The sequence below is a fragment of the Salmo salar genome, chromosome 01, assembly GCF_965601325.2.
Source record: "Salmo salar chromosome 01, fSalSal1, whole genome shotgun sequence".
NCBI classification, from domain to species: domain Eukaryota; kingdom Metazoa; phylum Chordata; class Actinopteri; order Salmoniformes; family Salmonidae; genus Salmo; species Salmo salar.
In genome coordinates, this window is record NC_138291.1 from 72,812,881 (window position 1) to 72,830,273 (window position 17,393).

The 17,393-nt window shown below is 43.5% G+C and overlaps 1 protein-coding gene across 6 annotated transcripts in view; it reads left to right on the top strand.

Annotated features, from left to right (window-relative positions):
- LOC106607988 (girdin) overlaps positions 1 to 17,393 on the top strand; it is a 94,349-nt gene that overhangs the window by 38,464 nt on the left and 38,492 nt on the right. For all 6 annotated transcript variants that reach the window (XR_001329355.3, XM_014205542.3, XM_014205573.3 and 3 more), the window contains exons 5-8: positions 6,366 to 6,424; positions 7,430 to 7,513; positions 7,793 to 7,933; positions 9,588 to 9,757. Coding sequence is in view for 5 of the 6 variants with exons in the window: in XM_014205542.3 (XP_014061017.1) it covers positions 6,366 to 6,424; positions 7,430 to 7,513; positions 7,793 to 7,933; positions 9,588 to 9,757 (454 nt within the window). In the remaining variant the exon portion in view is untranslated. The remainder of the gene's footprint in view (positions 1 to 6,365; positions 6,425 to 7,429; positions 7,514 to 7,792; positions 7,934 to 9,587; positions 9,758 to 17,393) is intronic.

Below are 17,393 nucleotides of genomic sequence, written 5' to 3' on the forward strand. Positions count from 1 at the left end.
TGATTTGGGGAACACTATGCTGGTTTATTGGATCTTGAATCATTCTGCTACTGTGAAACTTAGCTAGTATCTGCGTCTAGAGTCAAGACCTAGACAACACAGCCATGAAATTCGATACTCCTATGTGCAAAGTATTATCAGACCAACTCAAAGTCCTGAACCAAAACATGTGGCATTCCAGTCTCTTTCCTATGACCTTTGACCCTGGTGGTGTGCAGCGGTGCTGGTATCTGGAGCCATCTGAAAGTGATTGAACATGTGGCTTTTATTATGCAGTCATTAAGGCTCAGTGGGGTATGGGCCTATTATCAGCACTATGGGAATCCACCCCAGGCTCTGATTATTAACCCACTCTGTGCTCAACACTACAAAACCCCACTCCTCTGAGCCAACTAACTCATCTGATTACCTCTCCCCTCCTGCCCCCCTACCGTCTGTTGAACTCAGACATGACTTCCACACTGAATATCACTTCGATTCAGTCTGATCCAGCTTCAAAATGAAAAGCACTTTGACCAGCTAGAACACAATGTGCTCCTAAAGGCTCATCTCCTGTTCAGTGTGGACAGTCATGTCCTGTCTGTCGCTCTAGTGAAACTACTTCTCCTTGGGTGCAACGATCAAGCCTTCATTTCAGAGACTGGACACGGGTGTCAGTTTCCTGCCACGTGGAGAGCAGTTTGTACCTACTTTGTATTGCTGACATTGAGATTCTAGTGTTGTCGTTTAGATGCCAGAGGAGTGTCTCTCCAGGAACAATGGCAACGGTATGGAGATATGTGGTCTCCAATGACAGGTGGAGGCAGGCCAGAGTGGCAGTCATCAGCAACACTGTGTGGGTGTTGTGGGAAAGTCAGGAAACCTGAAGTCACAATTAGAAATCTGAAGATGGTTAGAGCACCTGGGGCCTCCATTTATAACCGTTACATAAATTGAACACTAAATATCTGTGTGCGCCATTTTTTAAGACTGCATACGTGCAAAAATATTGAGATTGATAAACTTGGCGCACGCCATACATGTGTTTTATAAATCAAACCTGTCGTAAAAAAGTGCATGCGTGAAAGAGCATTATAACTCCATCTGAAAAATGCCCATTCACCTTTCATGGTGACAATAACACCCTTATTTTCTGTATAGTTTGGAAGTATCTAAAGGAAATTGCAATGGCAAGCTTGATCAAATGTGTTTTGGAGGGGTTAGCAGACTTTCATTTTTGCAGTGACATTTGCTTTATGACTGTTTCTGAAGGACAAAAACAATAGCAAATTGTTGTGGACCAGTAAACAGATCGTTTGAATGCAATCATGTTTTGCGTTCACTTTTTCCCGAACACAAATATTCTGCACTGCCCGCAAATTCTGAAACATTGTCTACTCTGGGGGAAAAAAATACAACTACAGTAGGCTTACGTACAGTGGTGGCCTACACACTTCAATGCAAAATATTAACATCATGTTCACCTGTTAATCTTATGAACCGTGCTCCCTGTCGGATGCATAGAGCAAAAACTTGAAATTACAGAAGTCGATCTAATAGGCCCAATTTAAATGAGATGCGTGCATGGTAATTTGTTGTGTAGCCACTTCGGGAATATGAGCTCCACTGTCTCAGCACAAGGATACTACTTTTGCCTGCAATGCAATACTTCAACCAATAGAAACTGTGTACACGTGGTCTAAAGTTTGCGCGAGAATGAGCACATTCTCACATCAAGCTCAGTTTTTATAAATGGCACGTTTTGCGTGATCTGGGCACACGCGTATGCATTGTTTATAAATGAGGCCCTTGGGGAATAGTGAGTAGTGGAAATAAGTGATTTATAAAATAAGTTTGTTGGAAGTGAAATTAGCAAAAGTATGATATTTTCTTATCAGAGGAACCATGACTAGTCCCTGACTCATGTTATAGACAGATATAATGAATAACAATTCTTGGGCCAATTGACAAAATACACTGACTGTACAAAACATTAGGAACTCTGCTCTTTCCATGACAGACTGACTATGTGAAAGCTATGATCCCTTATTGATGTCACTTGTTAAATCCACTTCAATCAGTGTAGATGAAGGGGAGGACACCGGTTAAAGAAGGGTTTTTAAGCCTTGGGTCAATTGAGACATGGATTGTGTATGTGTGCCTTTCAGAGGGTGAACGGGCAAGACAAAAGATTCAAGTGCCTTTGAATGGGGTATGGTGGTAGGTCCCGGGCGCACCGGTTTGAGTGTGTCAAGAACTGTGACGCTGCTGGGTTTTTCACCTGTATGCCCCAGCGTCACTGAGGCCTTGTGCCCCTGCCCCCTGGTAGGACCCCACCCCCCACCACCAGGTTCCTGTGAACAATGGCTGGGCAGGAAGGGTTGCAGCAATGAGGGGTTAGTCACTGTCTGCGCCCCTGTGAGTTTCCTGTCAGGAAGAGCGGAGTGTAGCGACCGAGGGAATGAGCTACACTAGGCGCATACAGCACTATCATAACAAAGCCTGCGGAGCCAAACCTCAGCAGAGCCAGGGCTTCTGAAGGGAAATTTCCATCTATTTTAAACTACCCCCTCTCTCCTCTTGCTCTCCCTCTCATTCTCTCGCCTCATCTTGCTCTCTTCCCCCATCTCTCTCTCTCCCTCTCATTCATGCTCGCTCGCCATGCTTGGTTCAGTCAGCTTAAATTATTCATCCAGCGCCTGCCTGATCCTTCATCTTCAGCGCTCAAGAAGATTTGCCTTTCTAAATCACTGTACAGGCTTCTGTGTGTAGGCTCTACTGTGTGTGTATGAATCCTTCTTAAGGCTTTCAGTTTGAAGAAAAAGCATTTAGAAGGCATTCGTAACAGCTGGCCTTCTGTATGTAACTGATGTGAAATGGCTAGTTAGTTAGCGGTGGTGCGTGCTAATAGCGTTTCAATCGGGTGACGTCACTCGCTCTGAGACCTGAAGTAGTTGTTCCCCTTGCTCTGCTTTTGTGGCGCGATGGGTAACGATGCTTCGTGGGTGTCAGTTGTTGATGTGTGCAGAGGGTCCCTGGTTCAAGCCCAGGTTGGGGCGAGGAGAGGGACGGAAGCTAAACTGTTACATGTACTCAGAATAGAATCCAGAATGGACTACTCTCATATTCCCAAAAGGACCACACACACCACACAGATTGTCGGTCTGGCGCTTGTTCGGTGTGGTGGGTTTTAGAGACCACCCGCTGATGGACATCCCGACTGCCAACATTTTTTGCGCAATTCTACATGAAGAATGGTTGGCAAATGATGGCCTGCACTCTGTTCAGAGGTGCTAAGTACACTTGGCCGGCAAAAGCTATTGTATGTCCTAGCCTTTATAGATGTTGTTTAGCTTTGATGAGGTCTTGTGAGGATGGGCCTCAAAACCTTCTAGTCGTCCGTTCTGTCCATATCCTATCTATCAGAATATTATCTTGAGTTATTCATTGCGACCTTAACACTTACAGGTCAGTTGAGTTTTTTTTTTATTTTTTTTATATGAATCGACTTGGTGTCAATTCAGCATTTTGACATGTCACTTTCTAGGAAGATCTTTAACCCCAACATTTCTCCAAGTTTAAGATCATTGTAAAACCCTAGTTATTTTGTTACTTTGACATTTCTGAATATTTTATTTTGTGTGATTAGTGATTCATTTCAAGGTCAACCCTGTTACTTGAACTTAAGTCTTGTTTTAATATGGTGAAACTTGCTTTTTAAATATTTTTTTTCCTAAAGAAACATTGATCATCTTAAATAATAATGTAAGGTTGTGAATATAGGCCAGTAGTTATTTTTCTTACTGATGGTGCTTCAGTCTGGGCCAAAAACATTCTGTTAGTTTAGCTGAGACCTGTGTTTTGATCCTCTGGATGTCCTGTGTGGACATTTGTAAGGATTCCAGATGGCATATGAGGTATCTTGTCTTCAAGGATGGTGTCATTAGGATTAGTGAAAAACTGACGTCACTATGAGTTGTTGATTAGCCACAGATATAGGCTAGCTCAGCTGAAGTGTTACAAGTCATAATTTTTATCATGGCTTTTATAATCAGTTGACTTGACACAATAGCAGTACATTTAACACCAAATGCCCCTTAGAAGCATTATTGTGTTGTATACAGTGCATTTGGAAAGTATTCAGACCACTTGACTTCTTCCACATGTTATGTTAGTCTTATTCTAAAATGAATTGAACACACTACCCCATAATGACAAAGCAAAACTGAAATATCACAATTTACATACGTATTCAGACCCTTTACTCAGTACTTTGTTGAAGCACCTTTGGCAGCGATTACAGCCTCAAGTCTTTTTGGGTATGACACTACCGTACAAGCTTGGCACACCTGTATTTGGGGAGTTTCTCCCATTCTTCTCTGGAGATCCTCTCAAGCTCTGTCAGGTTGGATGAGATGTGTCGCTGCACAGCTATTTTCAGGTCTCCAGAGATGTTAGATCGGGTTTAAGTCAGGGCTCTGGCTGGGCCATTCAAGGACAGAGACTTGTCCCGAAGCCACTCCTGCACTGTCTTGGCTGTGTGCTTAGGGTCGTTGTCCTGTTGGAAGATGAACCTTTGCCCCAGTCTGAGGTCCTGAGTGCTTTGGAGCAGGTTTTCATCAAGGATCTCTCTGTACTGTGCTCCATTTACCTTTCCCTCGATCCTGCAGCTGAAAAATATTCCCCCAGCATGCTGCTGCCACCACCATGCTTCACCGTAGGGATGGTGCTAGGTTTCCTCCAGATGTGAAGCTTGGCATTCAGGCCAAAGAGGTAAATCTTGGTTTCATCAGACATAGAATCTTGTTTCTCATGGTCTGGGTTCCTTTTGGCAAACTCCAAGCGGATTGTCGTGCCTTTTACTGAGGAGTTGCTTCCGTCTGGCCACTCTATCATAAAGGCCTGATTGGTGGAGTGCTGCAGAGATGGTTGTCCTTCTGGAATGTTTATCCCATCTCCCCAGAGGAACTCTGGAGCGCTGTCAAAGTGACCATCAGGTTCTTGGTCACCTCCTTGACCAAGGCCCTTCTCCCCTGATTGCTCAGTTTGTCCCCTGGCCAGCTCAAGGAAGAGTCTTGGTGGTTCCAAACTTGTTCCATATAAGATTGATGGACGCCACAGTGTTCTTGGGGACCTTCAATTTTGCAGACATTTTTTGTTACCCTTCCCCAGATCTGTGCCTCGACACAATCCTGTCTCAGAGCTCTACAAACAATTCCTTCAACCTCATGGCTTGGTTTTTGCTCTGACATGCACTTTCAACTATGAGACCTTGTATAGACGTGTGTGTGTGTGTGTGTGTGTGTGTGCCTTTCCAAATCATGTCCAATCAATTGAATTTACCACAGGTGGACTCCAATCATGTTGTAGAAACACCTCAAGGATGATCAATGGAAACAGGATTCACCTGAGCTCAATTTCGAGTCTAATAGTAAAGGGTCTGAATACTTATGTAAATACAGTATTTCTGTTTTTAAAATTGTAATGCTTTTGCAAAAAACATTGCTGTTTTTGCTTTGTCATTATGTGGTATTGTGTGTGGATTTGAGAGGGGGAAACAATTTAATCAATTTTAGAATGTGGCTGTAACGTAACAAAATGTGGAAAAAGTCAAGTGTTCTGAATACTTTCCGAATGCTCTGTAACCTACATCCAATAGTTAAACCTTCCAAACCCACTACCTCTGTCACTACACACCCACATGGAGGGATGCACCATAACAGACACAAAGAACAAAATCTGAATATTATGGCTGTCCATAAAGATGTACCTACTGGTGGGGATTTACAGTAGTTATTGCTGTGTGGCCCTTTTTTTCTGAATAGACATGCCTGGTTGTCAAAGCCTGTTAGTAATCTGTGTTTATGGCCTTGCGGCTGATGAGCTGGCTTACACACACACACACACACACACACACACACACACACACACACACACACACACACAGAGACAGACTCATTATTTTACAGTGCAATTCTACAGATTACCTCAACCTTGTTGAGCTTCCTAGCAGCTGTGTAATCATTTCCTCTACATGTGGCTTGGCATCATACCGTACCTAGCTGATTGGATGCTGCAAAATACAGTACAATCTTTTTGGTTAAGGACCTTGCATTATAAGCAAGCAATAGTAGGTTTGCATGTATGTACTAGGGTTACTTGAATGGCTCATCTCAGGGCTGTATTAAGTATCCTATCTGTGTGACCTGGCCTGGGGGCAGATATCTTTTTAGCTTTTGGCAATGTGATACAGCAAAAGCTTGTGGAATTTGGTTGTGATTTTATGAAATGAATTTGAAACAAGGCAAAATGACACGGACAATTAAACTACAGTCAATGAAAATATGTATGGTAGTAAAACACTAATTGACAATCTCTGTGTACAGAGCAAGGTCTGGAGGAGATGAGGAAGCTGTTGTTGCTGTTGCTTGGCTGTGCTGTCCAGGTAAGTCCTACTGTACACTCATCATCCCCTTCATCTACTGTCAATACCATTTCCCATTTCCTGTAGGATTAACACTCTTCTACTGATTTGAGTAGCTCTTACTCACTAGTTCCTGACCATCAATAGCCTTGGGCTCTATTGTTCAGACGAGTGTTAACACAGCTACAGTTGTATGAGTAAAATGAGTCATTCTCACTCAGACTAGCATTCGTTTCCTCTTCCTCAGCCGAGTTGGCACTATGACAGGTGGTCTGTCCTCTGTCCTGGCAGCAGGCCAGAGAAGGGTCAGAGGGGCTGTCAGAGGGTGTGTCTGCTCAATGGGATGCTCTGTATGCCATGACCCGACCCTTGTCTCTGTCTTTGCCCTGGGCCTGGCTGGAGTAGCACTGATGATGCATCATACTTAACCCCTGGCCAGAGATACGCTAACCTGGGCCGGTTATGGCCTGCGGGCCGCCTGTTGCTGACCCCTGACCTACATATTCCTTCACAGGCATTTTTCCTCAAAGCCAACCAATCAGAACCCAGGCCATTCTCCTGTTAAGACCATGTAATAATTCAATGCTGAAGCATTCAAAAATTAACTAATGGGACCGGCGCCATTGATGACTACTAGTGCCGTTGCTAACTAGTAAAGCTAGTTCCATGAATTGTAAAGAGTTATGGGATATTAGAACCCTGTTGTCTTAACCTTGTAATCTTCAACCTCGACGTTAGCTAGCTGGCTAGATGCCTTTTTTTTTCTGGCCTTCGCTTAAAATGCATTTTTCACCAACCTGATATCTGTTTCAGAACACTTGCCTTCTGCCTAGGGTTGTTGCTACAATATTTTAGCTGCTCCCATGGTTGATTCAGAGAGGTAGAACCTCTGTATTGTGACGCTGGTGTCTTAATCTTCCCATCTTCAACCTAGCCTGTGTTTAGGAAGCTGACCTCGCAAAGACCTCTCTAATTCCACTCTCCACACTGTCATCCAAACCCCAAACTGCCTCCTTTTGTTTGCAGTGTGAGAAGAAAGAGGAGTACATCGAGAGGATCCAGACACTAGACTTTGACACAAAAGCTGCCATAGCATCTCACATCCAAGAGGTATGAGAGACAGATATATATCTATACATCTCATTTTGTGAAGGCATCCAGTTCAAACATAAACCCTGGCGTCTCGTGTGTCTGTTTTGGGCCATCTTTTTGTAAAAGGAAACTTGAGTTATTGTAGGACAGATCTGTGAGCTTTTCAGCCAAATTTGTCACTGCCCTCCACAGCAGTTTGAGTTCAAGTAAATTAGTTTGCTTCCCATTGCTTTCAACACATTTGTTCTGTGTATTGGCTGGCAGTGTGATGACTCCACTAATGCTGTTGTTTTGAAGGTGACCCACAACCAGGAGAATGTTGTGGACCTACAGTGGCTGGAGGGGGGTGACCTGCCCCCAGAGGACCTGGACTCCTTCTCCAGGAACATGGCCTTCCATCTCAAACGCCTGGTGGACGAGAGAGACGACCAGCTGGAGGTACATGTCTGAAACCGGGCACATTGGTGCCTTTTTAAACTCCACTCAAGTGGTTAGAGCGTTGGGCCAGTAACCGAAAGGTTGCTAGATCGAATCCCTGAGCTGACAAGGTAAAACTCTGTTCTGCTCCGGAACAAGGCAGTTACCCCACTGTACCTAGGCTGTCATTGTAAATAAGAATTTGTTCTTAACTGACTTGCCTAGTTAAATAAAGGTAAAATAAAAAAAACATAAAATGTTGTCTCAATGAGTTAACGGCCTGTATAGAGTCTGTATGGTGCGATGGTGTCTGCATTTTTATGGCATGTGCGTCAGTTTGTGTGTATGGTTGGGGTGTGTGTGAATTGAACCCAGAGCACTCTGATTAAGGACAGCCCACCCGTACAGTTGCCAAAGCCTGGAAGCGCAGCAGGCCCAGCATCCTATGGGCTAGGGGGGCAGGGAGAAGGTGGGATTATAAGGATCTCCACTGGAGGCTAGACGCTCTTCATTAAAAGCCCATTTCATTGCGTAGCCACTGGGTTATGAACGGACGATGAGAGAGAAGGGCTGCGGGGTGAACTACAATGACGATATGTTGTCACAATCTTAAACCAATGCCTTTTGCTACTCTTATCTCCGAACCCAGCCTAATATACCCTTGTTGTGTGCCGATACGTGAGCCTTACCTGCATTAGTACTGGGCTTTTCATTATGTTTGGGGTTTCCATTTAAGTGACTGATCCTGGTGGCTAGGTGCTGCTGCTCCTCCTCTGAGGTCCGTCCTAATCAGAATCATCTCCCTAAGCTCACACCTCCCAGACTGAGCAGACAGAACAGCAGGGGAGCCTGACGCAACATAGGTGCTACTGTTCAATAACAAGGTGTCACGGTAGACTATATATATAGACTGCAATCCACACTGTCTGAGTATACTCCATCTTCAATACCCTGTCTGACAACTGCTTTGTCCCTCATTGTGATCAATGATCTAACACTGTTGAAAGCAATTTGGTGAGAGCCTTGTTTTCACCCATCCAAATCTGTTAGATTACTTGGGCTGGTCACTTAAAGTAAGGAGGGAGGGATACATGTGTCAAGTATAGAAGTTGTGTGTAGGATACATGATCAGGGTCCTCGTCTGAGTTCTCTACAGGGATGCAAGCTTGTTCCTTTTTGGCAATATTTGCCATTTTGATCTTAAAATATTAAGATTATTGAGCTATAAAAGAGGGGTGCGAAAAGAGCTTCTGCCTGTGTGATCACTAAATAATAGTGTATGTTTCTCATATCGAAATTATTGACTGAGCACAGAATACATGCATAACACTTTGTATTCAGGATATTTCTTAGACACATTTTTGGGCAATTTTACTTTAGTGCCTTATTTTAAACAGGATGCATGTTTTGGAGTATTTGTATTCTGTAACAGGCGTCCTTCTTTTCTCCTCTCAATTAGGTTAGCATTGTGGAGTAACTACAATGTTGTTGATCTGTCCTCAGTTTGCTCCTATCACAAACCCTGTGTGGTATCGTGATACTTGGCCATCGTTAGTAACATTTTGGTGTAGTGACAACCCCACTCTGAAAATAGGCATTTTACAGACATTTTTTTGTCTTGGGCCTTCACCAGTTGTATCCCTGGTCTAACTGTTATGGTGTTGTGTCCTTCCAGACCATTGTGGAGCTGACCCAGGAGAGGGACTGTGGACAGTACTCTCCCCCGCCCCTCTTTGCCCAGTCGCCCAACGACTCGCCTAGCATGCGCCGCACAGAGAGCCGCCAGCACCTGTCTGTGGAGCTGGCCGACGCCAAAGCCAAGATCAGACGCCTGCGCCAGGAGCTGTAAGTACCCTCATTTGGCCTTTCTCCAGCTCCATTGGCCCTTTTTAGTAAGTCTGTGGTAGACTGCAAACACTGTTGGACCTCCCAGGATCTCTTAACACATCATTGGTTCTCACAAGTTCTATAAGCTTCGTACAAGTATCCTAAGAGTACTGTAGGTGCCTCGTGATGTCTAGCAGAGTGTCTCTAAATGTGACACTGCATTCATCTACTGCTGTCTCATGACTGCCTAGTAATGGAAAACAACCCAGTACGGTGTGTCATTGGCGCTAGGAACCGTGACTCAGCTCTCTCTTTGAGTATCCCATTCTCTGTTCGCCAGTTCATGGAGCACTCTAATGCTGACCGGAGAGAACCGCAAAAGCAGGACGCTAATTACGGAACTTAAAGTTTTATGTCAGCGATATTGTTAAAGAAGAATCCATTTCCTCTTGCCTCTCAGTAGGAAACAAATGGTTCTACACTACTGTTCTGATGCCGTAGTGCTAGACCTTCTTCATTGTTGTCATAAATAATTGAACTTCCTCTTCAGTCCATTAACCCTGGGCAGAGACAAAGGCCAGTGGTCAGTTTATCAAAGGGAGGGGTTTTTACGAGAAGCATTCTCTGTTTCAGAAGGAAGTGTTTTGTAGGATGCATAAAACTGAGGTGCTGACTCTGGAATCTCTTAATCAAGTCCATCATAACATTGAAGTGGTTTGTCCAGTGATACGGTTAGGGTTCTGTAATGCAGGCTTCTTAGTGCTGGGTCGAACCGGTTCTGAGGTACACTACATTACCAAAAGTATGTGTACACCTGCTCGTCGACTATTTCATTCCAAAATCATGGGCATTAATATGGAGTTGGTCCCCCCCTTTGCTGCTATAATAGCCTCCACTCTTCTGGGAAGGCTTTCCACTAGATGTTGGAACATTGCTGCGGGGACTTGCTTCCATTCAGCCACGAGCATTAGTGAGGTTGGTCACTGATGTTTGGCGATTTAGACCTGGCTCCTCGCAGTTCCAATTCATCCCAAAGGTGTTCGATGGGGTCGAGGTCAGGGCTCTGTGCAGGCAAGTCAAGTTCTTCAACACTGATATCGACAAAACATTTCTGTATGGACCTCACTTTGTGCGCGACAGCGTTGTCATACCTTCCCCAAACTGTTGCACAGATTTGTCTAGAATGTCTTTGTATGCTGTAGCGTTAAGACTGCCCTTCACTAGAACTAAGGGGCCACCAAACTTTACAGTTGCCACTATGAATTGGGGCAGGTAGCGTTCTTCTGGAATCCACCAAACCCAGATTTGTCCGTTGGACTGCCAGATGGTGAAGTATGGTTCATCACTCCAGAGAACGTGTTTCCGCGGTTCTAGAGTCCAATGGTGGCGTGCTTTACACCACTCCAGCCAACACTTGGCATTGTGCATGGTGCTCTTAGGCTTGTGTGCGGCTGCTTGACCATGGAAACCCATTTCATGATGCCCCGACAAACAGTTATTGTGCTGACGTTGCTTCCAGAGGCAGTTTGGAACTCGGTAGTGAGGGTTGCAACAGAGGGCAGACAATGTTTACGCGCTTCAGCGGTCCCGTTCTGTGAGCTTGTATGGCCTACCACTTTGCGGCTGAGCTGATGTTGCTCCTAGATGTTTCTACGTCACAATAACAGCACTTACAGTTGACTGGGGCAGCTCTAGCATGGATCTGACGAACTGACTTGTTGGATGGGGGGCATCCTATGACGGTGCCATGTTGAAAGTCACGGAGCTCTTCAGTAAGGCCATTCTACTGCCAATGTTTGTCTATGGCGACTGCATGGCAGTGTGCTCGATTTTATACACCTGTCAGCAACGGTCACTTAGAAATGTCCTTGATTTTGAAAGAAACACTTTTTTTTTTTGTTTTTCCATTTTAAAACTAGACACTAATGTACTTGTCCTCTTGCTCAGTTGTGCACAGGGGCCTACCACTCCTCTTTCTATTCTGGTTAGAGCCAGTCTGCGCTGTTCTGTGAAGGGAGTAGTACACAGTGTTGTACGAGATCTTCAGTTTCTTGGCAATTTCTCACATGGAATAGCCTTCATTTCTCAGAACAAGAATAGACTGACGAGTTTCAGAAGAAAGTGCTTTGTTTCTAGCCATTTTGAGCCTGTGATCGAACCCACAAATGCTGATGCTCCAGATACTCAACTAGATACTCAGTCCATCACTCTCCTACTTGGTCAAATAGCCCTTACACAGCTTGGAGGAGTGTTGAGTCATTGTCCTGTTGAAAAACAAATGATTGTCCCACTAAGCGCCCACCAGATGGGATGGTGTATCGCTTCAGAATGCTGTGGAAACCATGCTGGTTAAGTGTGCCTTGAATTCTAAATAAAACACTGACATTGTCACCAGCAAAGAACCATCACAACTCCTTATCTGTTCTTCACACTTGCGGAGATCATTCATTCACCTACTCTGCATCTCACAAAGACATGGCAGTGTGAACCAAAATCTAAAATTTGGACTCATCAGACCAAAGGACAGATTTCCACCGGTCTAATGTCTATTGCTGGTGTTTCTTGGCCCACGCAAGTTTCTTCTTCCTATTGGTGTTCTTGAGTAGTGGTTTCTTTGCAGCAATTAGACCATGAAGGCCTGATTTCACAGTCTCCTCTGAACAGTTGATTTTGATGTCTGTTACTTGAACTCTGTTACTTGAATGTGTCTGTTACTTGCAGCCCACTTTATTTGGGCTGCAATTTCTGAGGTGCAGGAAACCCTAATGAACCTATCTTCTGCAGCAGAAGTAACTCTGGGTCTTCCTTTCCTGTGGTGGTCCTCATGAGAGCCAGTTTCATCATAGCGCTTGATGGTTTTGCGACTGCACTTAAAGAAACATTGAAAGTTCTTAATTTCCTGTATTTACTGACCATGTCTTAAAGTAATGATGGACTGTCGTTTGTCTTTGCTTATTTGAGCTGTTCTTGCCATAATATGGACTTGATCTTTTACAAAATAGTGCTATCTTCTTTATACCACCCCTACCTTGTCACAACACAACTGATTGGCTCAAATGCATTAAGAAGGAAAGAAGTTTTAACAAGGCACACCTATTACTTGAATTGCATTCCAGGTGACTACCTCATGAAGCTGGTTGAGAGAATGCCAAGAGTGTGCAAAGTGTTATTTCATAGTTTTGATGTCTTCACTATTATTCTACAATGTAGAAAATAGTACAAATAAAGAAACCCTTTGACTGGTACGGGTGGTATGTGTGTATGTATGTATGTATGTATGTATGTATGTAGTCGTTCTTTTTTAATATTGATCATAAGATATCCAGAATATAAGAGTGACGCGGCAGACTATTTCTCTGCAGGAGTGCGAGTACATATACTGTAGTCTCGTGTATGTGTGTGGAGATGTTATTGCCGTAGATGGCCACAGACCCCTCCAGTCACCCAGGCCTGATGCTGGGTCAGATGTCTGAGGGTTTGGCCTCGATCCGATGATGCCGTGCAGAGGCATGTTATTTTCTTATGCGTTTTTGACCTACTTACGCAGTTCCTATTGAATTCCACTTGCTTTCTTCCGATTTCTGGCCATTGTTGACTCTGGCGCACCAACACTAGAGGGAAGGGGAACTGGCCATTCTCTGCCAGAGGCATGCTTTAAAACACAATAAATAGAGATTCAGTTCTACTGAAGGTCCTTTTGAGGGCACGGTAAAGTGACTATGTTGACGATACATCCTGCAGAATGTCTTTAGAAAATATGGCTTAATGTTCATGTTTTTTTTTTCCTAGATATGAGACCTGTTGTTAAGAGGAATGCAGGAATAGATTGTGTAGAAATAGATTATGATATAGCCCTAAAGACTCAATCTCAATCCTGTCAGGTCCTGTGGAACTACAGTAGGGTGCATTTTCTATTGTGAATGTTAGACTGTAAAATGCAGGTAGACCATGGTACCATGGTTATTGGTGTGACTCAGAGCTGCTGCAGGCTCAGTGCTGTCACCCACAGTGGATGAGCAGCTTTCTGTTAGGCCTAGGCTGTCAACTACTCTCTTTGTTAGGGCCTTAATGAAACGTGGAATACAGTGAAAGGTGTTTTGCTGCTGAGGCTGAATGTCTGACAGGATCTATGGTGGGATGGGATTAGATGAAAGGACTCTAAACACAAGAGGTAAACACTTGGAGTGTGTGTGTGTGCTCACCAAAAGCAGCTGAAGAAACAGAAGCATAACGTGAGTTTTATTCCATGCTCGAAGCTAGCTGCTCAAGCCTCTGATTTCAACATGCACATCACAGGACGCATAGAACAGAACAGTGATAATAATTCCTACAAGCAGCAAAGCCAGTACAGATCGCTAATCTAGCAGGCCATAAGTGGACCAAGGAGACTGGAAAGCATCTCCACTCATCTGAAGAATGTACAGGTCTCTTCAAAGCTTTGTGTGACACACTCTTAATTCCTCACCGACCAGGAGCTTGCAGGACTCAAGTCCCAACCTGTATTTTGGTTGCATTGCCTGTCTAATGTAGTGTTACAATCACGCAAACCCATTAACAGTCGAATATGTTGTCAGATGAGCTCTAGTTGCTGCTAATTCTGGGTTGAGGGGGTTTGAAGTCCGTCTAGTCAGACAGAGCGAGGAAAGGAATCTTTTGGCCTGTTGCTCACTTAACCTCTGGTTGTCTGGATTTGCTCTGTTTATAAAGAGCTGGTGGAACTAAAGCAAGGCAGCTCTACAGTTAGAGATTTGCATGTCATAGGGGAGCTTATTGTGAGGTCATTTGTAGGTTGTGTTTTTGGTCCTACTTTGTATATTTTCAGTTGAGCTATGTTTGTTGTCCTGAGGAAAGAGTTGCTCTGTCACAGTTGAAGTTGTAAAATAACACACAGGCGTTTTTGTTTTTTTCCACTCAAGTTCATTGACTTGCCTCTGAAGGAAAATGTATGCTTGGTTCTTTTTTTCCAAGTACAAATTAGGTTGTTGTCATATGATCAAAAAGACAGACATACTCACACACTATCATTTCAATTGTTCATTACACATAGAAATAAATTCTCCTCACCTGCAGAGTCTGAATAGCTCCTAAGAATGTAATTTGGTAATTAACCACGTCCCCAACCCACACAGGCAGAAGTAAACAAGCTGACCTGACCCGGTAAGGACAGAGGTCCATGGATTCCTATCTGCTGGGTAAACATCTTGGTTTGTACTAACCAATGAGTTACATGGCCTAAGTAAAAATTCCGGTTTTTCAAGACGACTTTAGAGAAAACAGAAATAAATATAGCTGTGAGCAGCAATAAACGGGATACATAGGATGTCACAAAGCAAGCACTTTAGTTCCTACATGATATCTTCCTTTATGTGCAGTCAGTGAAGGCATTACCATGTTTATCTCTCAAATTGTTGAGGTTTACTTTATTGAAATCAAAAGCATATTTAGGATAGTGTTAGAGCACAATCCATTGTACAACAAACCTATTCACACACTATAGCAATTGATTTATTCAAGACATTCACAGCAATTTAGAATAAAATGTTGGTATTTGTTCATTTGTACACTAGCAATAAACTAATATACAATGCATTCAGAAAGTATTCGTACCCCTTGACTTTTTCCACATTTTGTTACATTACAGCCTCATTCTAAAATGTATTAAATGTTTTCCTCATCAGTCTACACACAATGCCCCATAATGACAGTGAAAACAGGTTTTTGGACATTTTTGCAAAAGTATTAAAAATAAAAAACATTCCTTATTTACATAAGTATTTAGACCCTTTGCTTTGAGACTTGAAACTGAGCTCAGGTGCATCCTGTTTCCATTGATAATCCTTGAGATGTTTCTACAACGTGATTGTCCACCTGTGGTAAATTCAATTGATTGGACATGATTTGGAAAGGCACACACCTGTCTATATAAGGCCCAACAGTTCACAATGCATGTCAGAGCAAAAACCAAGCTACGAGGTCGAAGGAATTGTCCGTAGAGCTCCGAGACAGGATTGTGTCAAGGCACAGATCTGGGGAAGGCTACCAAAAAATGTCTGCAGCATTGAAGGTTGAAGATCCCCACAGTTGGCTCCATTCGTAAATGGAAGAAGTTTGGAACCACCAAGACTCTTCCTAGAGTTGGCCACCTGGCTGAACTGAGCAAGTGGGGGAGAAGGTCCTTGGTCAGGGAGGTGACCAAGAGCCCGATGGTCACTTTGACAGAGCTCCAGAGTTCCTCTGTGGAGATGGGAGAACCTTCCAGAAGGACAACGGTCTCTGCAGCACTCCACCAATCAGGCCTTTATAGGAGTGGCCAGATGGAAGCCGCTCCTCAATAAAAGGCACATGACAGCCCGCTTGGAGTTTGCCAAAAGGCACGTAAAGACTCAGATCATGAGAAACAAGATCCTCTGGTCTGATGAAACCAAGATTGAACTCTTTGGCCTGAATGCCAAGCATCACATCTGGAGGAAACCTGGCACCATCCCTACGGTGATGCATGGTGGCAGCATCAGGCTGTGGGGATGTTTTTCAGAGGCAAGCACTGGGAGACTAGTCAGGATCGAGGGAAAGATGATTGGAGCAAAGTACAGAGATCCTTGGATGAAAACCTTCTCTAGAGCGCTCAGCACCTCAGACAGGGACGAAGGTTCATCTAACAGGACAACGACCCTAAGCACACAGCCAAGAAAACGCAGGAGTGGCTTCGGGACAAGTCTCTGAATGTTCTTGAGTAGCCCAGCCAGAGTGTGTGGCATCACACCCAAGAAGACTCGAGGCTGTAATCGCTGCCAAAGGTGCTTCAACAAAGTGCTGAGTAAAGGGTCTGAATACTTATGTTAAAGTGATTATTTCTTTCCTTCAGTTAAATTTTTATTTGTAATAAATTTGCAAAAAATTCTTAGCCTGTTTTTGCTTTGTTATTATGGGGTATTGTGTGTAGGTTGATGGGGGGGACTGACTATGTAATCCATTTTAGAATAAGGCTTTAAATTGAGAATTTGTGTCATTGGACTACACACACTTTTTATTACAAATGTAATAAAAAAAATGTAAAACATTAACAAGTCGCATGGACTCTGTGTAGAATAGTTGTTTGACATGATTTTTGAATGACTACCTCTGTACCCCATTTAACCAATTATCTGTAAGGTACCTCAGTCAAGAAGTGAATTCACAAAAAAGGGAACCTATTGGTGGATGGGTAAAAAATATAAAAGCAATACATTGAATATCCATTTGAGCATGATGAATTTATTAATTACACTTTGGATAATGTATCAATACACCCAGTCACTACAAAGATACAGGCGTCCTTCCTAACTCAGTTGCCGGAGAGCAAGGAAACCGCTGGTGACTTTAAAACAGTTTAATTAATGGCTGTGATAGGAAAAACTGAGGATGGGTCAGTAACATTTTAAACTCAGCAAAAAACACAGTCTTCTCACTGTCAACTGTGTTTTATTGTCAGCAAACTTAAGGTGTAAATATTTGTATGAACATAAGATTCAACTGAGACAGACAGAAATGTGACAAACTGGAATAATGTGTCTCTGAACAAAGGGGGGGGGGGTAAAAATCCAAAGTAACAGTCAGTATTTGGTGTGGCCACCAGCTGCATTAAGTACTGCAGTGCATCTCCTCATCATGGACTGCA